The sequence below is a fragment of the Lacerta agilis genome, chromosome 11 (genome assembly GCF_009819535.1).
Source record: "Lacerta agilis isolate rLacAgi1 chromosome 11, rLacAgi1.pri, whole genome shotgun sequence".
NCBI classification, from domain to species: domain Eukaryota; kingdom Metazoa; phylum Chordata; class Lepidosauria; order Squamata; family Lacertidae; genus Lacerta; species Lacerta agilis.
The window spans coordinates 9,749,779-9,776,246 of NC_046322.1; the positions used below are offsets into that span (position 1 = coordinate 9,749,779).

At 46.0% G+C, this 26,468-nt stretch overlaps 1 protein-coding gene across 4 annotated transcripts in view; it reads left to right on the forward strand.

Annotated features, from left to right (window-relative positions):
* Positions 1–26,468, forward strand: part of CTIF (cap binding complex dependent translation initiation factor) — a 177,415-nt gene that overhangs the window by 81,818 nt on the left and 69,129 nt on the right. For all 4 annotated transcript variants that reach the window (XM_033164257.1, XM_033164255.1, XM_033164259.1 and 1 more), the window contains one exon: positions 25,856–25,932. In XM_033164257.1, the coding sequence (XP_033020148.1) occupies positions 25,856–25,932 (77 nt within the window). The remainder of the gene's footprint in view (positions 1–25,855; positions 25,933–26,468) is intronic.

Below are 26,468 nucleotides of genomic sequence, written 5' to 3' on the forward strand. Positions count from 1 at the left end.
ACTTGTAGCCGAGTAAGGTTGTCTTCCATAAACACGGTTTTAACAATGAGTCCTTAAGTGACCGTGGAGGCCAGTTCTGGATCCACACGTCCTTCCACAGTGGGGACATTGGTTTCCAGGTGGGAGTTGATCATGGTGTGGATTTGCCAAGCGTGCCTTCCTCTTAGCACATTTCTCCCTTGCATCCTGAGTTCGAGTAGATTATCTGAAGAAGTGTGCATGCACACGAAAGCTTATACCCAGAACAAACTTAGTTGGTCTCTAAGGTGCTACTGGACAATTATTTTATTTTATTTATTTATTTTGACTGCGTCAAACCAACACGGCTACCTACCTGAATTCAAAGCCCATGACACCTTTGGTAAAGGCTGTTCTCCAGTTGGAGCACTCGCAGGCAAGTGTTTCCCAATTGTTGGTGTTTATACTACTTTTTTTTTTTAGATTTGCCTTGAAACAGTGTTTAGACCTCTTTTGTTGACCACCAGCATTACGCTTTCCATTTTTAAGTTTGGAGGAGAGTAGTCGCTTTGTAATATGATAATCAGGCATCCGCACAACATGGCAATGCATATCCGCTTGGAGGGGAGGGTGGCCCCCTCAAATATTTTATGGGGGGGGAGCAAAGTGCCCTTGGTCCCTAAGAGCTGCTTCCTATGGTCACTAACTTGGGTGGCTTTGAAAGAAGATTAAACAAATTAATGGAAGATCAGGCTATCAGTAGTTTCAAGCCACAGTGACTGCTTGGCACCTCTTAGGTATCCTTAGGAATAATATTTGCTGGGAGCCACGAGTGAGGATTGTGATGATGAGCTCAAGTCCGGCTTGCTGGCTTCCCATCTTGTTATTGTTCAGTCGTTCAGTCGTGTCCGACTCTTCGTGACCCCATGGACCAGAGCACGCCAGGCACGCCTATCCTTCACTGCCTCCCGCAGTTTGGCCAAACTCATGCCAGTCGCTTCGAGAACACTGTCCAACCATCTCATCCTCTGTCGCCCCCTTCTCCTTGTGCCCTCCATCTTTCCCAACATCAGGGTCTTTTCTAGGGAGTCTTCTCTTCTCATGAGGTGGCCAAAGTACTGGAGCCTCAACTTCAGGATCTGTCCTTCTAGTGAGCACTCAGGGCTGATTTCTTTGAGAATGGATAGGTTTGATCTTCTTGCAGTCCATGGGACTCTCAAGAGTCTCCTCCAGCACCATAATTCAAAAGCATCAATTCTTTGGCGATCAGCCTTCTTGATGGCTTCCCATCTGGCTGACCACTATGAGAACAGAGAGGTGGACTAGACGGAGCCTTTGGCCGAATCTAGCAGGACTCTCCTGGTGTTTGCATCTAGGCTGACCGCCTGCTGCAGATGGGCAAAAGAGTTCGCTGGCTTTCCTTGGGCTGGCTGGTGAGTAGATGGCGGAGGCAAGTTCTGGATTTGGGGCCAGCCTAGCTTTCTGCTAACTCTACACCGGCTACTATTAATGTTACTGCTCTCCATATTATTAAGATGCAGCAGCCGTCTCCCATACGTCCAGCTAGAGGGGGGTCAGAACCGACCTCGGTCGAGTCTAGACTAAATAGATCGCTGACCAAGTCGAACGTGCGCCCAAGGGCCTCTTAGCTTGAAAGAACAAACGAGCACAAAAATAAGCCCATCAGTGTGTAAAGAACAGCCTTCCTTGCAATCACATTATCGTTTTTCTGTGTTGGTTTTTTTTTTTTTTAATGCTTGGTTTAGCAATTAAAAGGCAACACGGCACTTTGGGTTTTTCCAGTCGGCCGCTCAGGGCGACCCTCGTGACACTTGCTTTAAAAACACCGTTATACAATTCTGCCCTGTGTTTTGGGGGAAAATACCTCTCGCTATTCCTTTACCAGCAAATACGAACCTTATTTGATTTCATTTTCGTGTTTGGTGGGGTTTTTTTGTTTTGTTTTGTTTCGTTTCTTTGCAGACCTGTGTCTCCTTCTGCACACACGTTCCTTTCCCCCCCAAGTTCAAACCTTGACGCGCCAGTCTGGGACTCTGCCGCTTCCGCCCTCCACAATTTCTCTCCGCCAACCCATTCAAAACTCCTTTTAGTTTGCTTAGATTTCTGCTCCTTTCCTGGCTGTGTCTGCCTGTGTGTGTTTGGGGCCGCGGGCGGGAAAGTACGTGATAACTGGCAGGTATTTGTGAATGGACCTCAACCCTGTGACTCCCCGCGGCTCGGCCAAACCGGGTTGGGAGGCGACAGCGAGGGGAGGATTCAGAAAGTGACTCTGTGTGGCTCGACTTGGCTGGAAAATATTCTCAGTGTGGCAGTTCAGAAGCCAGGAGGAAGCTATCTTCTGGCCCAAAAACAATAAAGGGGTCAGCGACTTGGATCCTTTCTCCTACACCCTTTTCCTTCCATTGTGAGATTTATCCATGCTGCCTTAGAGACCTAAGAGAATAGAGCAAAAGGCACATGACATAACTGGAGGTGGGGGGGGGGTGGATGTCTGGACTGGCCCAGTGTGATTTTTAAAAATTATTATTCTTGGTTACACCAAACAAAGCAGTCGGTCTCTTGGACCTCCTGCATCTCCTCTACGTGTGGGGTTGGTGTGTGGCTTAGCAGAGATATTAGAAGCTGCGGGAGCTTCTACTCTCCCAAGCATAGCTGTCAACCTTTCCCTTTTTTTGTGGGAAATTCCCTTATTGGGAAACAGCAGGGAGGGTTGACAGCTATGCTCCCCAGGCCTCCAGTTTTGAGCGTTGGGAGGCTGGAATAACCTACAGCCGTCAAAGGTTGTGGAAGTCCAACATCCCAAGGCAATCAAAGGAAGGACTGTCTCGCCAGAGTGGTGCATGCTCTGGTTATTTCCCACTTGGACTACTGCAATGCACTCTGCGTGGGGCTATCTTTGAAGGTGACCCAGAAACTACAATTAATCCAGAATGCGGCAGCTAGACAGGTGACTGGGAGTGGCCGCCGAGACCATATAACACCGGTCCTGAAAGCCCTACATTGGCTCCCACTACGTTTCTGGGCACAATTCAGAGTGTCAATGCTGACCTTTAAAGCCCTAAACGGCCTCGGTCCAGTATACCTGAAGGAGCGTCTCCACCCTCATCGTTCAGCCAGGACACTGAGGTCCAGCGCCGGGGGCCTTCTGGTGGTTCCCTCACTGCGAGGTTACAGGGAATCAGGCAGAGGGCCTTCTTGGTAGTGACGCCCACCCTGTGTCACGCCCTCCCATCAGATGTCAAGGAAATAAACAACTATCTGACTTTTAGATGACATCTGAAGGTGGCCCTGTTTAGGGAAGTTTTTAATGTTTGACATTTTATTGTGCTTTTAATATTCCTTTGGGAGCCGCACAGAGTGGCTGGGGAAACCCAGTCAAGATGGGCAGGGTAACAATTAATAATAATAATAATAATAATAATAATAATAATAATAAGTGGGCAAGGTACTTGGATCAGTCAGGGCAACCACTTGCACTCTGGTCCCTTGTCCTTCTCGGCTGATAATAACCAGCAGAGAGCCTCCACCTGCCTGTCAAACTTTGTGGCATGCATGGAGAAGACAAAGATCTGGTCCGCCCCACTGATCCAGTTTCTCGCTCCTGCTTGTGCAGCCTCAGACTGCAAATAAGGGATGGTAAGTTTTGAGTGCTATCCTAGCAGGACAGGTGCCCCTGTCAGCATGGCCAGTTGTTGGGCATGGTGAAGTCCAATACCGTTACCATATTGACTCCACAGACTAGAGAATCCCATTGCACTTTGAAAGCTAGCAGCTCAGGGAGAAGGTTAGCCTCTCCCTGAGAAGCTAGCTCTCTGTTCTTTTATCAAGTGGAGCATTCAAAGCACGAGTCTCCCCTGAGTCGTGGAACAGGTTGTGTGTCCTTTCACCCATTTGGGCACCACAGTTTAAGAAGGATGTTGAGAAGCTGGAACTTGTGCAGAGGAGGGCAACCAAGATGATCAAGGGTCTGGAAACCAAGCCTTGTGAGGAACGGTTGAGGGAGCTGGGTATGATTAGCCTGAAAAAGAGGAGACTGAGAGGAGATATGATAGCCATCTTCAGATATCTCACGGGCTGCCCCATGGAAGATGAAGCAAGCTTGTTTTCTCCTGCTCTGGAGGGTAGACTTTGAAACAATGGCTTCAAGTTACAAGAAAGGAGATTCCAACTAAATATCAGAAGGAACTTTCTGACAGTAAGAGCTGTTTAGCAGAGGAACAGAATCCCTCGGGAGGTGGTGGACTCTCCTTCCTTGGAGGTTTTTAAGCAGAAGTTCAATGGCCATCTGTCATGGATGCTTTAGCTGAGATTCCTGCATTGCTGGGGGTTGGACTAGATGACCCTTGGTGTCCCTTCTAGAATTCTACCATCATTGACCTGGGCAAAGACATTGCTCCACCTATTTCGTACAGCAAGCGTCCCTCCATAAAACAGAAGGATTCTGATTCCCCCTCTCTCAACGTCGTATTTTGCACGTAAACCCATCCCCGTAAACGGGTTTACTTGAACTGACAAAAGGTGGCCCTGGGCCAACGTCAACCTTAGGGAAGCGTCTCCATGTAAATGGACACCGTAACACGTTGCTGCAGCCTTTTTAGGTTGCTGGAGCCAAGGATTTCCTCAGAGGTTGAGCGGCTTTCCTGGAGACAGGCTTTCTCGCAGGAGAGGAAGTTGCCGCGAAAAGGGCAAATTCCCTCTTTTCACAGAGCTATACGGCCAGGCCTTAAGTACGTGCTGCCTGACACAATCTGTAGGGAACCAGAGGTTTGAGGGGGGGTGAGGGAAATGCCCCCCTCCCTCTGCTCTCCTGTGGGGAGTGTATGCGGGCCTCTGGGAAATCCTGTAAATGCAGAAAGGGGGGGGGCGTCTATTGTATATCACAGGATATGCAAGGTAAACTCCACCTTGGGCTGCTCCACACATCCCTTGAAACACACACTCAAACAAGTTCCCCCAGACCTGCATTTAATGAGTAACCTGGGAGCGCTTTGCCTCACACCCTAGTGCAAATATAAGCTATGCCAATCCGCCGCGACAGTTTGCTCCGTGGCCGCCCGTTTTTGTGTCAAGTTCTGGGCTCCAAATCGCCTTCCGCGTCCTGAGGAGTCCCCCCCCCCCCGCGCCTACCCAAGTGAAAACTATGCATGTTACGATGATTATCTCTCTCCGGGCAAAAAGATTCCTGCATCGCAAGGGGGTTGGACTGGATAAAGACCCTCGCGGCCCCTTCCAACTCTGCAATTCTGTGATTCTGTGTAGTTGGAAGTGAGAAAACCGGAAGTAGTTTTACGGGCTCCAGAAACACACACACACCCCAAAAAAGGGGGAGAGCTTGCTCTAGACCCCTCCCAGGTGAGAGATGGTAGAGGAGTATTAGGTGGTCTTATAAATGAAGGCCATCAGTGCTTCAGAGATGGGGAGCGATTCTTTGTAAGCGGGCCGTAAGGAGTAGGAGAAGTTTTCTGTTGGAGGGATTGGTTAATAGAGACAACGTTTGACGTAGTGGACGGTTAGAATGGACGGCAAGAGTGAGATGGGGTTGTAGCAACAAGACTCTTTGTTGGTTGGGGTTTTGCATTATTCTTCCTTGTAAAGGTAAAAAGGTACAGGACCCCTCGGTGGTGAAGTCCAGTTGAAGGCGACTATGGGGTTGCAGCGCTCATCTCGCTTTCAGGCCGAGGGAGCCGGCGTTTGTCCACAGACAGCTTTCCAGGTTCATCTGGCCAGCATGGCAAAACCGCTTCTGGTGCAATGGGACACCGTGACGGAAACCAGAGCACACGGGAACGGCGTTTACCTTCCCGCTGTAGCGGTACCTATTTATCTACTTGCACTGGTGTGCTTTCAAACTGCTAGGTAGGCAGGAGCTGGGACAGAGCAACGGGAGCTCACTCCATCACGGGGATTCGAACTGCCGACCTTCCGATCGGCAAGCCCAAGAGGCTCAGTGGTTTAGCCCACAGTGTCTTCCTTGTAACACTCTCTGGCAGTGCTGTTTTTCTAGGAAAAGAGGTGCCAGAACTCACCACGAATGCCCTCCCTCTTTCTCCTAGAATGGCAATGGCACCCACCTGAGAGGTGCCAGAACTGAGTTCTGGTGAGTTCCCCCTCGGGGGAGGACCCTCCTCTCTGGCTTTCTTTATATTGCTGTTGTGGATATCAGAGTTGTGAAGGCTCTTATTATAAAATGAAGAATAAAACCGCTAGCGTTTTTACGAAGCAAAGCAGGGTCCAGTATGGTTTCACGTTGGAGGGGCACTTCGTGTTGAAATTCCTGCATTGCAAGGGGTTGGGCTTGATGACCCTCAGGGGTCCCTTCCAACTCTACAATTCTATGACTTGTAAAAGCTGCCGTGCACTTGCTTCCCGATGTCATAAGGGAACCTGCTAAACGGCCTCGGCCCAGTATACCTGAAGGAGCGTCTCCACCCCCATTGTTCTGCCCGGACACTGAGGTCCAGTGCCTAGGGACTTCTGGCGGTTCCCTCGCTGCGAGAAGCCAAGTTACAGGGAACCAGGCAGAGGGCCTTCTCGGTAGTGGCACCCGCCCTGTGGAACGCCCTCCCACCAGATGTCAAAGAGAAAAACAACTACCAGACTTTTAGGAGACATCTGAAAGCAGCCGCTTTCCAACATTCTGTTGGAAGCCGCCCAGAGTGGCAGGGGAAACCCAGCCAGATGGGTGGGGTATAAATAAATTATTATTATTATTATTATTATTATTATTATTATTATTATTATTATACTGTATTCAGGTTCCAATAATAATGTCTATTTATTTTAACTTGACTTAATTATCCTCTTTGATTACTGTTGTTAATTTTTCTTAGTGATAGTTTATTATCTTTTTTGTAAACGGCTTACAGTGTTCGTGTTGTTGTTTTTAAAGAAAAAACAACAACAACTATCAAGCAGTCTATAAATTGGGTGAAATAAATAAAATGAAAAACACTTCGGTCACATCGTGTTAGCCTAGGAGCAATGCACCTGGGACTGAGTGCGCCGTGCTTCCGAGTAAATATGTACAGGATAGGACAATTCAGATAAATGCGTGTATTATCACGTAATTCCGATGGGTTGTTGTTGTTGTGTTGCTATGGCCTTCAGCTTCAACTGCTGAGTAACTTCTCCATTCGAGATGAATATTGAGGACGTTTCCATCTTAGGAAATTAGGTGTTTCTACGAGAACTCTTTTCCTTAATCACCACAGGCAGACCATGTTCGGTAAGAGGAGGGGGAGAGAGAGCTTGGAGTCATTTGCCTAGCGCAATATTGTTCTTTTGAAAAGCGTGTTAGAATAGTTTTTCCTCTAGGAAGCCTCAGGCGTTTCCTTCGCTTCCTTCTCTTCAGGGTTTGTTTGGGTGGGGATTTCAGGAAGGCTTGTTCACTCGCTCAGGGCCGGCCGAGCAGCAAAAGCCATCTAAGCTCCTGATTGGGGGCACCAGTGTGTTCGGAGGTGCAAGCAGAGCAGTGTGTGATTTGAGAGGCGTGGCTCCAGATCAGGGGTCAGCAAACATTTTCAGCAGTGGGCCGGTCCACTGTCCCTCAGAGCTTATCGGGGGCCGGACTATATTTTGAAGGGGTGGGGGAATGAACGAAGTCCAATGCCCCACAAATACCCAGAGATGCATTTTAAATAAAAGCACACATTCTACTCATGTAAAAACACCAGGCAGGCCCCACAAATAATCCAGAGATGCATTTAAGTAAAAGAGCATATTCTACTCATGTAAAAACATGCTGATTCCTGGACCGTCTGCAGGCCGGATTTAGAATGCGATTGGGCCGGATCTGGCCCACGGGCCTTAGTTTGCCTATCCATGCTCCAGATTAGATTACTGCAATGCACTCCCTTCCCCTGTGGCCCTTTTCCATGTTCAAGGAAGGTGCAGAGGATGGAGACATGAGAGCGGGCCTTTTCAGTGGTGGCTCCCTGTTGAGGCAGTGCTCTCCCCATCAATTTTGTAGGTGCTGAACAAAAACGTTCTTATTCCCCTCAGGCCTTTGGATCTTAATTTTCTGCATATCTCTTAGTGGGGTGGGGTTGAGATGGACCTGTTTTTCATTTAGATACTGCTTGTGAATTTTAGGTGGTTTTCTCTTCCTTTTTATCCTTTTTATGAGTCATTGTTTTGAGCGTCACTTTTTTGGTGGTGTGACAAATAAATATAATAAAATGATAAAGTAGAACACATTGCAGTATTCCACTGGGGTGCAGCACTCAGATTGCAGGTGACCATGCATGGTTTGAGAGACGTAGCCCCAGGCATCCTCAGCAGAGTTGCAAAGAATCCAAATTCAGGTAGGTAGCCGTGTTGGTCTGACGCAGTAGAAGTATATAAAAAAAAAATTGTCCAGTAGCACCTTAGAGACCAACTAAGTTTGTTCTTGGTATGAGCTTTCGTGTGCATGCACACTTCTTCAGATAACAGATATTCAGGTATCTGAAGAAGTATGCATGCACACAAAAGCTCATACCAAGAACAAACTTAGTTAGTCTCTAAGGTGCTATTAGAGGGACCCAGGTGGCGCTGTGGGTTAAACCACAGAGTTTAGGGCTTGCTGATCAGAAGGTCGGCGGTTCGAATCCCTGCGACGGGGTGAGCTCCTGTTGTTCGGTCCTAGCTCCTGCCCACCTATCAGTTCGAAAGCACGTCAAAGTGCAAGTAGATAAATAGGTACCGCTCCAGCGGGAAGGTAAACGGCTTTTCCGTGCGCTGCTCTGGTTAGCCAGAAGCGGCTTTGTCATGCTGGCCACATGACCCGGAAGCTGTCTGCGGACAAACGCCGGCTCCCTCGGCCTATAGAGCGAGATGAGCGCCGCAACCCCAGAGCCGGACACGACTGGACCTGATGGTCAGGGGTCCTTTTACCTTTACCTTTAAGGTGCTATTGGACAATTTTTTTACATAGCCTACTTCTAAAGAATCAAAAGCTAATAATAATAATAATAATAATAATAATAATAATAATAATAATAATAATAAATTTATTACAAGTGCAAGTACTGGTAGATAAATAGGTACCGCTCCAGCGGGAAGGTAAACGGCTTTTCCGTGCGCTGCTCTGGTTCACCAGAAGCGACTTAGTCATGTTGGCCACGTGACCCGGAAGCTGTATGCCGGCTCCCTTGGCCAATAAAGCGAGATGAGTGCCACAACCCCAGAGTCATTCGCGACTGGACCTATTGGTCAGGGGTCCCTTTACCTTTACCTTTACTCTGCCCATCTGACTGGGTTGCCCCAGCCACTCTGGGCAGCTTCCAACAGAATACAAAATCACACACAATACCTCAGACAAAATGAAGGCAGAGGGTTGATTGCAAATGCTGTGTGTGTGTCTGTGTGTGTGTTCGTTCTTATCCTTCCTTCCTTTCCCCCTGCCTTTTGCCTCAACACTTTTCTTTCTTGTGATGTCTTCTCTTCTATTTCTGGAGCTGGGTGCATACGTGGTGGGGTTTTTTATCTCTCCCCACCCACCCAAACCCCTCTGCTTCTACCAGCAAGAGCAAGATTAAAGTTATTTGTTCCGGCATTGTGTAAATGAAAATGAAAAGCAAAGCATGAAGAACGAACTCCTCTCTGGGAAGCACCACTTCAAGAGGTTAAGGGAAATGTGCATCTGGAACAAATATAACCCTCGCCGAACTTCCTCAATAACTCAGCCCCACGAAGCTCGCTGCTGCCAGACAAAGAGTATGTGGTTTGCTGTCGAGTCTTTGAATGTGGCTCCCTTTCCCCCGCCAAGCCCACGGAATTTATATTAACCTCCAGCCTTCTTTAGCTAGTGGGAGATCTTCCTTTGGTTTATCAGTTGGTGGTGGTGCATGGAGCCATCACAGCCCAGCTTCAGCTAGGGAGCAAGGCAAGTATCAGGATTTGTCCCCAACCCTGTGGACAACTAATATAGTTCGCACACCGGTGAACAAAAATCAGTAACGTGACTCTTCTGGGGCATGGGAGAAGCGTTGGTGTCACTCCCAATGCAAACCGACGCATTTGTTTTAAATGTTCGTGTTTTTTTAACAAAATTATTTTAAGTGTTTTCCTATATGCCCACAAATCAGAGTTCTTCATTCAAGTTAAGCCGTCAAGTCGGGGGAACGTGCAGGCTAGAGAAAAGAGAATAAGTTCATGGGAACCCAGACATGCTTTGGAGGGGAGGCAAAGAGATAATGGAAAATCCCAAAACACCAGAGTTGCAAATATAGAAGGCCTGTTAGTAGAGTGGGAGTTTGCTGCTATAATTATAATTTATTGTTTTATGTGGTTATGGGATGTCTTTCAAGGCGGCTGCTCGCAACATCTCAGAAGCAGTAAATAACAGCCTCCCCTATGGTGTTGGATTTCCATCAGTCCCAGCAAGACGTTGTGAGAAGGATGGGAACTGTAGTCAGCTGGCACGTAGAGGGCACCAGGTTGGGGAACGTTGATCTATAACATTACAGATCTTAAAATAAATTGTGAAAGCTGTCTGAAATGCAACAGCATATCTAAAATTCAACACAGGCGTAGATTGTATTTGATTTTTTATTTCATCATAAGATCTCAGGGTGGTTCACAGAATTATCATCATCATCATCATCATCATTTTATTATTTATTTATACCCCTCCTATCTGGCTGGGTTTTTCCAGCAACTCTGGGCGGCTTCAACAGAACATTAAAAACGGAATAAAACTTCATACATTAAAAACTTCCCCAAAAAAGGGCTGCCTTCAGATGTCTTCCAAAAGTCAGATAGTTACTCATTTCCTTGACATCTGAGGGGAGGGCGTTCCACAGGGTGGGCACCACTACCAAGAAGGCCCTCTGCCTGGTTCCCTGCAACCTCACTTCACGCAGAGAGGGAGGGAACCAGCAGAAGACCCTTGGAGCTGGACCTCAGTGTCCGGGCTGAATGATGGGGGTGGAGACACTCCTTCAGATATACTGGGCCAAGGCCGTTTAGGGCTTTAAAGGTCAGCACCAACACTTTGAATAAAAATGATTCCAGCAGACTAAAATAATGCAGTTGTGTGGGGGGCGGGGAACAGATGGCAAAAGATATCAGCATTTGGCTGGCATTGTAATAGTTTGCAATAGATCCGCCAACCGAGGGTTCAGAATGCTTGTGTTCCCTCTGCCTCTCAACCACCTCTGGTCTGGTTAACATCTTGAGCATCTACGCTCCCACTGTGTGTTTCTGACATGCAAACCAAGAACCAGTTTTTCAAGGAACTAGACCACACTGTCGGGAGGTTCCCAGACTTCAAAAACACCTATTCCTGCTGGGAGAGTTCAGCGCCAGAGTTGAGAACGATCATCGCACGTGGGACAACCGCACAGGCAGCATGAACGAGAATGGACAAAGGCAATTTGAAGTGTGCTCTTATCACAGCACAGCAGCAGCACAACCGGACACCTTCATCTTCCCCGGCTGCAACAAAACATGCCTCTCCAGTATCGGTCTCTGCAGCCACAGCAGGTGCTGCAACCTTCCAACAGTTTGACTTCTCCCGCAAAGGTGCACGTCTCCCAAGGCAGACGGGTGTCAACCAACCCGACTTGCTCGCGCACACTCTTGTTTCCTCCAGAGCTCCCCAAGTTTCACAAGGCATTGCCCAAACTCCCTTTGCGTTTATTTTTGTAGTCCCGAGGACTAGAAACTTGCTTTTTAAGAAACTATTGAGAGTCTACACCTGCTGAATTCTGTACCCATTGCCAGTTTCTTTATGCAACTTGACCTGTACGAGTCTGACCTTTTTAAAATCTGCAAGACTGTGCTCACTTTGCTTGGGAATAAATCTCATTGGACTCACTTGGGCTTCCTTTGCAGTAGATAAGCAGAGGGTTTGTTCTCTGTGAGAGCCTTCCTGTGCACTTCTAAAGTTTCTGGTGCGGACTCAGTAAAAAGTATCTGCCACAGGGACGTGCTTTTACGGTTTTTATAATGCTCTTTTCTTTAAAAATTGCCTTTTTTGGCGTTCCCAATCATTTGACTTACGGGCTCCACATTATTTCTATTTTACCCAATATTTCGCCAACCGTGGTTTCTTTCCTGTTTTGTGGACAGTGCGCAGGTACCCTGGTACTAGAGTCTGTTTTTAAATGTGACCCCCGGTACAGGAAATGCATACAAATAAGCAATAAACCCAAACAAAACTAAAATAACATCAGTTAGAACAATTACAGCCACATCCACTTGCAAGGTATTGTTCCATTCCCAGCCGTAACATGGGAAAAGAACTCTGGATTTCCTAGATCAGATTGTAACTGATTTTTTTGCATTGACCGGCTGGTTCTTCTAACAAAAGGGATTTTCTTTTGTGAGTTATTTTTATACTCCTTCCTAAAGTAGGTTATGCAACCTTTTGCCGTTTTGAGTACACCAAAGCAAGCAATTGTGACCCAGAGAGAGGCTGAAAGCTTGAATCCAGGCCCCTGTATTTGGTATGAATAACTGTGGTTTCATTCACTTTCTAGCCAGTATCTAAAGGCCACATGCCTTGAGAATCTTTGTTCCCAGGGCACTAGCTGAAGGTGCTAAAAACTGCCGTGACTGCCGTCGGGTAGCCATATATCACAAATAATTTTATGTGACTAAGGAATTTCCAGAGAAATGGAAACAGACTGGCTTTCTGTTTAAAACAAAAACAGAGATGTTTCTAGTCCTCATGGTGAAGGTGATAAACTGATAACATACATCAACTTATGGAGGGCTATGCTTGTTTTCACAGACCGCAGAGCAAAATGCATACCGCCGTGTAAAAACAACAAAGAGAGCCAGTGTGGTGTAGTGGTTAAGAGCGGTAGTCTTATAATCTGGGGAACTGGGTTCGCGTCTCCTCTCCTCCACATGCAGCTGCTGGGTGACCTTGGGCTAGTCACACTTCTTTGAAGTCTCTCAGCCCCACTCACCTCACAGGGCGTTTGTTGTGGGGGAGGAAGGGAAAGGAGAATGTTGGCCACTTTGAGACTCCTTCGGGTAGTGAAAAGCGGGATATCAAATCCAAACTCCTCCTCCTCCTCCTCCTTCTTCTTCTGGCAAAATAAATGCTAACAAATGTATTACAACGTAAGCAGACATGGACTCCTGCAGACTTCATCAGATTCCTGAAATGAAATCTTAGTTGATGGATATACAGTGGAACCTTGGTTTTTGAACGTAATCCATTCCGGAGGACGGTTCGACAACCGAGGATCAATGGGCGGTTGGCAAAATCCATTGGGGAAAAAATGGAGAAACGCGCTTCAGAAGCTGTTTGACTTCTGAGGCGCGTTCAAAAACTTCCAGGTTTTCGGCATTCGGGTTCCGAATCGTTTGGCTTCCGAGACACTCCAAAATTGAGGTTCCACTGTACAGTGGTACCTCGGGTTACAGACGCTTCAGGTTACAGACTCCACTAACCCAGAAATAGTACATTGGGTTAAGAACTTTGCTTCGGGATGAGAATAGAAATCGCGCGGCGGCGGTGCGGCGGCAACGGGAGGCCCCATTAGCTAAAGTGGTACCTCAGTTTAAGAACAGTTTCAGGTTAAGAACAGACATCCAGAACGAATTAAGTTCTTAACCCGAGGTACCACTGTATAAAGGAGAAAATTGCAATGTGGGACTTGGAATAAAAATCACAGTTCGTGATCATAAGAGCTTAAATGTCGTTGAGATTCCTTCATTGCGTTGGGTTGGACTAGATGACTCTTGTGGTCCCAACTCTATGATTCTATCACAGCTGCATTCTCAGGCAACAATGGTAGCAAAATATAGCTTTGTTCCCGACTCCTGCGGCCCACTTCACTGTGTTTCTCTCAGCCTAGTATCCAGGGAAACCCGGGTGCTGAGGTGCCCTTTAGATATTTTCTCCCACGCAGCTAGCACCCGCCCGTGTGTGGGCAAGGCAAGTCATTTAAATGCTTCTACTCACGTACAAAGCGGCTCCCTCGTACCTGATAAAATGTTTGAAAGGGCAGCTGAGTTCAGGGTGCCAGTGAGTCTTGACAGTGGGGAAGGTGGCAGCTCCCTGCCTCCTGCAAGCAACACCAGGTTCCTGAAAGTTTTTCATTTGTTCTAGCCACTGGCATATATTTTTTTCCCCTCTCTCTCTCCTGCAAAACAAAGTCCTGGAGTATTCTAAATCCGTAAGATATTTCAGCACCCCTGCGTGTTAAATGCCTTTGCGCAGAGCTGTTCGGGATGGTTGAAATAGCCTGTTGTTATGATGGAGCAATGGTGGGGAAGGTTTGCATATTGAAAGGACCCTCTCAGGAGTCCATTGCGTCTGACTCTGTTAACTTCTGTTAGGGACACAGGAGGCTGCTATATAGCACGTTGAACCATTGGTCTACCGACAGGGGTCGGCAACCTAAGGCCTATGGGACAAAAGGGGCCCACGGGGGTCGTTTAACCGGCCCACGAGCCACACCCGAACTGAGCCACCCGCTTGGCCAGTCCCTGCACACTGCGCTAAAGCGGCACGGTGTGGGGACTCGCTTCTGCGGCGCCAGAAACCGCGTCTGCGCAGATGCCGGAAATCATGCACGCATGTGCAATCTGGCCCACAGAGGATCTCCGCTGGAGTGAACCAGCCCAGGCGAGGTAAACCTTGCTGACCCCCAGTCTGCTGAGCTCAGTACAGTCGTACCTTGGATCTCAAACGCCTTGGCTCCCGAACAATCGAAACCTAGAAGTGAGTGTTCCGATTTTCGAACGATTTTTGGAAGCCGAACGTCAGGTGCAGCTTCCGATTGGCTGCAGGAGCTGCCTGCAGCCAATCGGAAGCCGCGCTTTGGTTTCCGAATGTTTTGGAAGTCGAACGGACTTCTGGAACGGATTCCGTTCGACTTCCCAGGTACGACTGTATTCTCTAGACCAGTGGTTCCCTGCTCTAAGAGGCAGGGAGTGTTGGAGGTGTAAATCACAGACTCTGAAATGCTGGCAGCAAGTTCAGCCTTTTCTGTGGTGGCTCCCCGTTTGTGGAACACTCCCCAGGGAGGCTCACCTGGCACCTTCATTACATAACTTTTAGGTGCCAGGCGAAAACGTTTCTCTTCAACCAGGCATCTGGCTGATGAACCAGGCATTTGGCTGATGCTGTTTTGCCTTGCTTTTGTTTCGTTATGTGTTTTGTGTTGTCGTTTTGTATTTCTGTGCTGTGAACCGCCTCATGATCTTCGGATGCATGAGGCGGTATACAAATAAATAACCAGTTTTAATGCACTAATCAAACTAGTTTTAATTGGGTTTTGAACGAGCACGCAATCATTTGTTACTGCTCCAAATTTAATTTTGTTATTATCTTCCTTAATGGGTTGCGCAGAGCTCAGTTCTGAAGAATAACGTTTTAGAAGGTAGGTTAGGCGGCACTGGGGATGAGTTTATGGAACCAAGGGGACGGTGGCCCGAAAAAATTTGGGAGCGACTGTTCTGCACTGACCGGCAGCAGTTAGCAGGGTTCCAGACAGTCTGTCAGTCATTTCCAGCCCTACTTAGAGATGCTGGGGGTTGAGTCTGGGGCATTCTGCAATGGAAAGCAGATGCTCTGCCACAAAGCCATGGCTCTCCCCCAACAAACAATAGTGGTGCCTGCACCACAGAGACCAGAGTGCATTTTATTCAGTTGAGTGCTTAGAGGGCAGAAAAGGAATGCCAGCCCACAACTGTGGCTTTATGCTCTGAAGCTCTGATGATCACTGCCTGTAATTTTTGTACCTCATTGCCATTCGTCTCCCACCTGACAACTCCCTCCCTCTGTATACCTGCCAAATAAGATTTCGGTTCGTGCATCTGACGGGCTGGGCTTGAGCCCACGGAAAGTGTGTGCCATAATCACTTTGTTAGTATTTAAAGCTCCACAAAACTCTTGGGTTGCTTTTGGTGCAAGAGATGAACATGCTCCCCCTCTGGAAATTTTTGCAGAAAGAGTGACCGAAACTCTCTGTTTTGCATATAAGGACACTGTGTACAATGTATGTTGTTGTTGTTGTTGTTCAGTCGTGTCCGACTCTTCTTGATGAGAGCACGCCAGGCACCTATTCTACACTGCCTCCTGCAGTTTGGCCAAACTCATGCCAGTCGCTTTGAGAACACTGTCCAACCATCTCATCCTCTGTCATCCCCTTCTCCTTGTGCCCTCCATCTTTCCCAACATCAGGGTCTTTTCCAGGGAGTCTTCTCTTCTCATGAGGTGGCCAAAGTACTGGAGCCTCAACTTCAGGATCTGCCCTTCCTGTGAGCACTCAGGGCTGATTTCCTTCAGAATGAATAGGTTTGATCTTTTTGCAGTCCATGGGACTCTCAAGAGTCTCCTCCAGCACCATAATTCAAAAGCATCAATTCTTCAGCTATCAGTCTTCTTTATGGTCCAGCTCTCACTTCCATACATTACTACTGGGATGTACAATGTATAGACAACCCAAATGATTGAGGGGTGTAGAGGCTCCCCTATAAAGAAAGTTTGCAGCGTTTAGGATTTTTTAGTATTGAGAAAAGGGGAGTCAGAGGCGACATGATAGAAGTTTATTATTTTTAAAAAAGTAGGGCATGGAGAAAGTCGATAGAGAAAGGTTTTTCTCCCTCTCATAACACTAGAACTCATGGACCTCCAATGAATCTGCATGTTGGAAGGTCCAGGACTTCTTCACACAGAGCAGAATTAAACTGTGGAACTCACTCCCACAAGAAGGCAGTGAGGGCCACTTACTTGGATGGCTTTAAAAAAGGATTAGACATATTTGTGGGAGAGAGGGCTATTGGTAGCTATGCTCTGCATCCACATATTATTTTGAGTATCAGTTGCTGAAAACCACAGGAAGGGAGAGCCTCTGCTCCTGTGTTGAAATCCTGCTTGCAGGTTTCCCCACAGGCATCTTGTCGGCCACGGTAAGAACAGGATGCCGGACTAGATGGGACCATTGGCCTGATCCAGCAGGCCCCTCTTACATTATTAGGTCATATTCTCTTCCTCCTAGAACAGACCCATAAACAGAGCGGTGCAAGAGAATAGGAGGCCACACAATTCTTCCCTCAGACTTGATGGCAGCTGGACCCCTCACAGGAGAAGGGGGCTTGATGGAGTTCCCGCCTTGTACTCCTCTCTTTCCTTTCGCCCTTTCGGCTCCTGGGCTCCTTTCTCTCCTCACTTCTGTGGTCTGTGATCACCATGGTTTGCTGTGACGTCTGAGTCGGGCAAACGATGGTTGGCAGTAGGCAGGAACTGCCGCCCGAACCAGGATGTTTCAAGCCCGTTTCACATCATGGTTTGGAGTGGAGTGAAAGACTCTGTCCCTCCTCAGTTGTGATTCACTGGCTTCATGTCAGAGGAGGCTCCCGACGGAATCCTGGTAATGGATCATTATGGGTATCCGAATAGTGGCTTTTACAAAGCTCCTTTTACAGCCGCTCTGCAAAGCGCCTCATTTCATAAGTAAGAGGATGTTTACTGCCTATAGCGGTTGCGACAGCTTTGTAGTTCTGAGAAAATAAATAATTCTTTGCGATTTTTAGAGAGCAGCGTCTCCTCTTCCAAGAACCACAGAGCTCTTTACACAAACTAATGAGGCCCCAAAACATCTCTAAGACCGGGCCAGACATACCATAACACTCGTTCCCTGAGGCTCAGACAGAGTCATAGAGAGGGAGAGAGAGAGATTCCAGCACAGACTACAGGGCAACGTGCAAACTGAATCCATATTCAAGGGGTCTGGCAATCCAACTAAACCCTCTAAATTCTGTGACTGGAATAAATGTCTGCCTGTTCAGCAGATTTGCATATATTTCATTTGAATACTTTATATATATACCTGTTTATATTTAAGGGGGCCAGGTAGAATGTCACTTCTGGGCAGAAAGATGGGTGTAGAAAGTCGAAACTCAACGGCAGGTTATACAGGAGATGTGCGAAGGTCTGGAAACCATAAGGAGGGGCTTAGACACTTGGAGATGCAGAGAACCCTACCATAAAATTGCAAAGCGCACACACCAGTGCCGAATCTTTGCAGTGCACCGACAGTGTGGTGTAGTGGTTTAGAGCGGTAGACTCGTAATCTGGTGAACCGGGTTCGTGTCTCCGCTCCTCCACATGCAGCTGCTGGGTGACCTTGGCCTAGTCACACTTCTCTGAAGTCTCTCAGCCCCACTCACCTCACAGAGTGTTTGTTGTGGGGGAGGGAGGGAAAGGAGAATGTTAGCCGCTTTGAGACTCCTTTGGGTAGTGATAAAGCGGGATATCAAATCCAAACTCCTCCTCTTCTAATTCGCTCCTGAATGGAGGGAAATTCGCTCCTGCCTCCCTTCTGGGGTTTTTTCTTGAAGCTTGCAGGCGATGGTGTGTGAGCTCATTAACTCCCAACCGCAGCCTGCTGGACTGTGGCACAGACCATAGCTCAGTTGCTGGGTCAGGCCAGTCACCCAGTCGGTCCAGCATCCTGTTCTCACTGTTGCCAACCAGTTGCCTGTGGGGGAAACCAGAAAGCAGGACCCGAGCACAAGAGCCTGTGGTTTCCAGCAACTGCTGCCCTTATGGCTGGTAGCTACCGATAGCTCCTTTCTCCATGAATTTGTCTAATCTTCTAAAGCCATCCAAGTTGGCGGCCATTGCCGGCCTCCTGTGGCAGCGAGTTCTGCAGCTTTAACTAAGTGGCTTAAACAAGCACTGCAGGCAATAGTGGGCAGGAGGGAACAATGCCTTATGAGGAACGGCTTAGGGACCTGGGTATGTTTAGCCTGGAGAAGAGAAGGTTAAGGGGTGATATGATAGCCATGTTCAAATATATCAAAGGATGTCATACAGAGGAGGGAGAAAGGTTGTTTTCTGCTGCTCCAGAGAAGCGGACACGGGGCAATGGATTCAAACTACAAGAAAGAAGATTCCACCTAAACATTAGGAAGAACTTCCTGACAGTGAGAGCTGTTCAACAGTGGAATTTGCTACCAAGGAGTGTGGTGGAGTCTCCTTCTTTGGAGGTCTTTAAGCAGAGGCTTGACAGCCATCTGTCAGGAATGCTTTGATGGTGTTTCCTGCTTGGCAGGGGGTTGGACTGGATGGCCCTTGTGGTCTCTTCCAACTCTTATGATTCTATGATTCTATGAATAGTCTTTGTCCATGGAGTTTTCTTGGCAGGGATACTGGAGTGGCTTGGCAGTTCCTTCTCCAGGTGGATCACGTTTGGTCCAAACTCTTCACTATGACCTTCGTGACTCTTCAGTCACGAAGAGTCGGGAACGACTGAATGACTGAACAACAACAACAACAACAATGAATAGTCTTGACGTTTGGTAAGGGAGTTTCCTATGAACTTAAGCACCCTATTGGGTTAGGGGTCCAGGAAGCTTGTGCCCTATTGTCTTTTGCAGCAGGGCCAATACCTTCTGCCTTCTCCCCCCTCTTTTTTAATTTTGAAAAATGACTTCACTTACAGTGGGAGGGGTGGGTGTTGTCTCCTCAGACCCACAGTCCAAACGCCCAGGCTTCTGTACCTGTTCCTCGGGGCTCTCTGCAGCCTTACCCTCTGCCCTCCTTGAGTGCTTTTGACTATATATATATATAGAATTTGTCCTTGAACAGAGATAGTCCCTCCTTGCTTGGCTGGACAGAGGGTGACGATGCAGGCGACTCTGCAGAAACCTCTGTTCTTTTGCCCCATTGCTCTGCCTGTCTGGACACACCTGCTGCAGCCTTGTGGCCCCCAGAAGGTTGTAAATGAAAGAAAACGGCCCTCGCTCGCAGGGTGGCTGCTCACCCTGTAGAATGCATTGCTGATTCTTGTAGCCAACCCAGCATCTGAAACAGCCCATGGGTGAACTTAACTGGGTGACCGTGAATCTTACTGGGTGCCTGGTGTACTCCCTTGCGGCCTTGCCTGCCTCCTGTCAATCTAGCCAATTCAATATTGTCACCAGAAAATCCTATTAGGATGTGCATGGCTAGAAATAAGCCCCAGCATAAGGAACGAGAGTGACTCATAGAGATTTGAAGGCCCGGAAAAAAGCTGTTTTTTTCCTGAAGCATTTTTTGTTTTGTTTTTCTGGAAAAAATGAAAAAATAGATTATGGAATGTTTTATTTTAACATGATGAATAAAATATTTTAAGATAAGGGGTTCAAATATTTTATAAATCATTTCTAAAAAATATGTATGATATATCAGATTATTCTAATTTCTGTGAGGACAAGCAAGTCCTAGGCTACAAACTGAACTCTCCAATGCAAGAACAAGATACATGTACATTTCTTCCTTTAGGAGGTGCTGTTGTCAACAGAAAAGAAAAAGGTTTCAGTTTTGTTTTTGCATGTGTGTGGTATGCATTGGTTCTGTTCCTCTTCACTAGGCCTCAAAGCACTGGAAGAAAATATAGAGCAACAAAAAGGGTCTGAAAGTATATACTTAATTACAGCTCAGAAAATGATTCTGATTACTAAATTTCATGCCTGTTCATTAAAACTTAGTCCCACTTCCTTCTTCAGTTTTTTTTAATACTGTGGAGAGGAAATATGAATAATTGTTACTTCTGGATGTTTAAAAATTGTTTTTCGGTGGGTTTTTTTTTTTGTTCCACATAAACTAGTAAACAGTTCAGGAGATTGTTGTGCCATTTGTTACAAATACAAATAAATATTATTTTTAAAGTAAATGCTGTTTTTTTTTTTATCAGAATTTATTGACATTTTCACAAAATAACACAAACCCAACCCACACCTACAAATATCAAAACAAATACAAATACACATAATGTCAGGATTCTTCTTCTTATCTGTATACCTTATTAAAAAAAAAAATTCCTAGTTCCAAATCTTGACGTTTGACTTCCCCCGCCTGTACACCTTCGGTTTTAAAACAATACACTATTTCCTTAACAACTTTTCTCTATGAAAATTTAACTTTACTTAAAAAAGAAAAAAACACCTTTGTCTTATTCTTTGCATTATAACCTGAAACTTAACCAAATATTCTTACAGCTAAACTTATTTCTTCTATCATTTATCATGCTGCTTTTAACTTAGGCTCAATATCTCCTTACTTATTTAACATAGACTTATAATTAACAAACTTCACACTCCGATTTCGGATACCATGGCAGACCATCTATATTATACGTTAATTAGTTCAACCCACTCCCCTTCTGTCCATTATCTTCTCCTGTCCTTCACCAGAACCAGATCTCCAATTATATTCTTCTAAATATCCACAGATCCAGGTTGCAACCACAACAAACCCTGCATCGAGCTCCAAGATGTTCGTCCTCTCCATTCTGAGTTTCTCCGTGCCTTTGTGCCATGCTTCTTCTTCTTGTAGAAATCTTAATTCTATGTCCCTCGACCCCGAGCTGCCACCTCGGAGTCTGGATATTAAAAATCTTTCCGTTCCAGGGCTACTGCCACCCCCTGAAATCAGTCCCTGTTCCATTCGGATTTGCTCAGCCATCTCCAACCATCGTTCCAACACATCTTCCAACTCTTTGCAGAAGTCTGTTTCCATTGAATAAAACTTTCGAAAAGCCTCCTCTGTGGAAAACATATTCTTTCCATTTATAATCGCACTCAAGGCTCTTAGTTTTCGATCAAGCAGTTCCAGTTGAAAGACAGTGAGTTTTTCCTCCTCCTCCCAATCCTTCAATGCCAACGTAAGCGCGAAGCCCAACATCTTCGGGGGGGGGGGGAGGTGGGTATCAAGTTACGTTTCCTGTCTTTTCCTTCCTTTGTCTCAATTTTTTCCTACGCAAGTCCAAATCGCCGCCATTTCTTCCGATCCCGGAGTATAAAGACCAAAACTTCAAATGGAGATATTTTTTCCTCAGTTAACCCCCAAAAGGAGATCTCAACAGACTCAGTTCTCAAATTCCAAATACTTTCTATTGATTGTTGTAACAGCAGTCACTTAAAGAGTTAATTTCTTTCACCACCCGAAGGGAGAGAGGCGGGCTGCCTTTCTTCTTCTTAATCCCAGAGCTTTCCCGGAATACAAAGAGTCAGTTAATTACTCACAGCTTCTGGTTTCTTAGCAACTCCTTAATGACAGGTAGAACAGAGACGCTCATCACGGACTTTGCCGCCGCATGTAAACATCCCGGTTGGGGCATTTCCCCTAGAGCCCGGCTCCGTGGTCCCTTCACCCCCACTCCCCCTTTACAGGGGGAGCGGGGGAAGGGTTCGGAGCGCTACGGGCACAGCCGGGGAGCCCAGGGCACGGGACGCTCTTCCCGTGCCCCCACCGAAGCCCCGCTATGCGGCTGCAGGGCTCCTAACCCCCGGAATGAACTGGGTGCTTCGCAGCCGAAGCAACCCAGGACCGTCCATAATGGCGCCAGCCGCCGGAAGTCGTAAATGCTGTTTTTAATACCGGGTAATTGTTTGGATACACTGTATTTTTAAAACAAAATCGAAAATTCTTTCTAGTAGCACCTTAGAGACCAACTGAGTTTGTTCCTGGTATGAGCTTTCGTGTGCATGCACACTTCTTCAGATACTGTATTTTTAATATGCTAGTTGCATAGCTGTCAACTTTTCCCTTTTCTTGTGAGGAATCCTATTCAGAATAAGGACATTTCCCTTTAAAAAAAGGGAAAAGTTGACAGCTATGGCTAGTTGTGATAATTTTATTCCCATTAAAATTGTCCATAGTTATATTTTATGTTTCTAAAGTAACAAAATGACTTTCAATCTGGAAAAGAAAAAGAAGTGCTAATGTAGCTTTTTTTATTCAATTTTTCAAAAAAAAATATGTTTTTTTCCGAGCTTCAAAATTTCCGAAAATTTTACATCTCTAGTTACACACACACTACGCTAAGAAGGGCCTTTACACTATCTCGATTTCATGCCATTCCCACAGCATTCTTACAGGGTGTATTTTCCAATACTCCTCTGGATCTTCAACTCTGCCCATGCAACAAGGGAAAGATAGAGGACTTTATTCACTTCTTCCTCTACTGCCCACTATATCCCTCAATAAGACCTAGGCTTCTCCCTCTAATCCCGCCGACTATCGCCAGGGACGTTGACCGCATGAAATACTTACTAGTAGATGCCAACCCCTTGGTTTCACGTGGAGTGGCCATCTACATATTACAGGCCCTGAAACTCAGGACCACCTTTTTGGCTAACTTCCCTTAGCCTTAGTCTTATGTATCTTCCTGACATGGACTCTGTCGTCATGCCCTGCTATTGCTTTTTTTTTTATTTGTATTTTCCAGCACGATTTTACCTCCAATGTTTTAACTGTATCTGTTGTATTCTTTGTATAATCGTGCCAGGCCACTGCCTGGTCTTTTACTATGTGCTACGGCCATATGGCTAATGCAATAAATAAATTGATTGATAGTTACACACACACACACACACACACACACACACACACCGCCCAAAAGTTGGCCTAAATTTGCATCTGCACTTCTTTGCATCTGGAAATCTGTGCCGTGCCCCAAGTCTTTCAAGTACCTTGCAACACCCTGTTACTGGATAGACTTGTAGCGCCAGTCTCTGCATTTTCGGGATTGCCACCAAGTACGTTGTGGTTTGTTTATGTTGCATTTTTTGTCCCAAAGGCCAGGGCAGTGAGCAGCGTGTTAATGCAGCAAAACACGTCATAGAACTTGCAAGGGGGTGTGAACTTCTTTCCCAACTCAGTCCAAAGTGCTGGTTTTGAAAAACCCTGTACAACTAGTGACCTGGGATACCTAAAATACTGTCTCACCTTGTATAAACCCATATTATATTAATGAGCTGAATAGACGGAAAGATTTACAAGTCATGGGGGTGTGAAGAGTAGGTGTATGAACACCTAGTTTATTTTTTTGGTTGCTGTTTTGTTAATGTTGATATTGTTTTATATATTATAAACACTGTATTGATTTCTTGATAACTGACTTTTGCTTTAGCTGGCTTTTTGGGTTTTTTTAGTTGCTCCTTTGTTAACAGTTTCTTGATAGATCGTAATTGTTTCACTGATGGCTTGTTAATGATGACTTGTGCTGTATTTGTGATGTTCTATCACGTTGTTGTTGTTTATCATTTGCGAGCTGCTTTGGGATTCATTTGAATGAACAGCGGCAGAGAAGTATAATAAATCAAATCAACTAATCCCTGTGCCGTTCAGGAGTGGGGCTCCGGCAGATACAGCCTTAACTTTCAACAAGCCTTTAAAAGTAGATATCCTTCTAGGAATTCTACCGCCAGAGGTCAAAAATGAGAACAGACCCTTACTTATGTACGCCACTACAGCAGCCCGGATCTTAGTTGCAAGGAACTGGAAGAGTGATAGTATTCCGACAGTATATGACTGGCAGGTTCTTATGATGGAGTATATACAGTTAGCCGTAATGAAGAAGAATTAGGGGAGAATTAGAGGACATCTTAATCAAAAGGTACAAAAAGAATGGGAAACCTTTTCAAACTACCTAAACCAATATAATAACATCAAAATCTCCTGGTAGAATCAAGATGACTCTTGTGTATAAATGGAACATTAACATCTTATTGGAATATATATTCATGTAATTGGACCTGTGTGTTAAAAAATGGTTAAGACAAAGAAGTAAAGAGGACAAACGGAAGTCAAATTTGTTAATTTGTTCATCTATGTTTAAAGTTTAATGTATGCTTACTCCCATCTCCCCCACACACCCTACCTACCCTCCCCTCCTTTCCCTATATTTCAGTAATCCTCCTTTTTTATTTGTTTTTATGTTAATTTGTGTTAAGATATGTAATGTTTTGTCAATTGATGCTATGTTATGTTAATAAGTGTTAGGTTAGGTTAGGTTGTTAGTATATGTCGTGTATTGTTACTCTGTTATCTTGTGTTTTGTTATGTTATGTCTATTATGTTTTGTCACCAGATTTGTTAATAAAACTGTTTTTTTTTTGTTTTTTTTTAAAAGTAGATATCCTTCCCAGTCTACATCTGTATTGGAACTGAGGGGTTCCTTCCTAGGTGATTTGATATGTTTTATTGCTTGCGTGTTTGCTGTCCTTTGGGAAGAAGAATGGGATCACAGAATTGTGGAGTTGGTGGGGAGCACAGGGGTCATTTAGTCCAACCCCCTGCAATGCAGGAAACTTTTGCCCAACATGGTGCTTGAACCCACGACCCTGAGATTATGAGTGTCATGCTCCAGTGCAGGCATCCCCAAACTCGGCTCTCCAGCTGTTTTGGGACTACAACTCCCATGATCCCTAGCTAACAGGACCAGTGGTCAGGGACGATGGGAATTGTAGTCCCAAAACATCTGGAGGGCCGAGTTTATGCCTATGCTTGCTCTAGTGACTGAGCTATTTATAAATTTATAAATTTATTATATTAAATTTATAAATTTAATAAATGATCAAATAAAGGTCATATGACAGTGAACACTCGACTGATGGAGGAGCATCTAAAATTATTAGTTTGCCAAGGCTGCATTTTCTTCTTTCTTGGTGCTGAAACTCTAGCACAGAGGTCCGGTTCTCCCCATTCGGTGAGCTGTGTCATTCAGAGGACTAGCTGAAAGATCCAAAAGGCATGGCCCTCTTAGGTTTTAGCGAAGTACCATGACGATGCTGTGTAAATAACATTCTTGGGTGAATTCCAAAAGAGTAGCCTTTTTGGATGCATAGACTGCGATGATATTAAACCTTTTTGGTGCAACGTCTTTTTTCACGTGCAGATAGTTGCATAACAATGGGGCTGATTGTGTTGAGCAGTGTGAGATTCCTCCCCAAGTAGCGGTAAGTTTATTTTGTTCCAGCAGCTCAAAGGAAGTTTAAATGGATGATTCATTCAAGCCAGCAGTTTGAGTCTGTTACAAGGACATCGTAAGAGCCTGGGAGGGCCAGCATCCTGCCTCTTATGAGCTTTAAGTTTCCCTGGCTCCTCTTTTTGAATTAATGACTGTCTTATCTCTCCCCCCCCCTTTCCTTTTTCTGCCAGGGTTATCACCCGTTGCCACACGAAGCTGAAATCGCACACACCAAAAAATTGTTCAGGAGGAGGAGGAATGACCGGAGGTAGGGAAAATGCTTTTTGAACGGGTGATGCTTTTTGTGTGTTTATTATCTACATAAAGAACGAAAATCCTGCACACATTAAAATCACAGGTGTTCGTTGAGATTTCACCCCAAAGATGGGAGTCCTGGAGGGTTGTGAGTGGCATGTATTCAACATGGCTTCTTGTGCCAAGGTTTTTTTTTAGGATGGGTAAGGTGTGGTACAGGGACGCGGGTGGCGCTGTGGTCTAAACCACTGAGCCTCTTGGGCTTGCCGATCAGAAGGTCGGCGGTGCGAATCCCTATGACGGGGTGAGCTCCCGTTGCTTGGTCCCTGCTCCTGCCAGCCCAGTAGTTCAAAAGCACGCCAAAAAGTGCAAGTATATAAATAGGTACCACTCCAGCGGGAAGGTAAACGGCGTTTCCGTGCACTGTTCTGGTTCGTCAGAAGCAGCTTAGTCATGCTGACCACATGACCCGGAAGCTGTATGCCAGCTCCCTCGGCCAGGAAAGCGAGATGAGCGCCACAACCCCAGAGTCGTTCGCGACTGGACTTA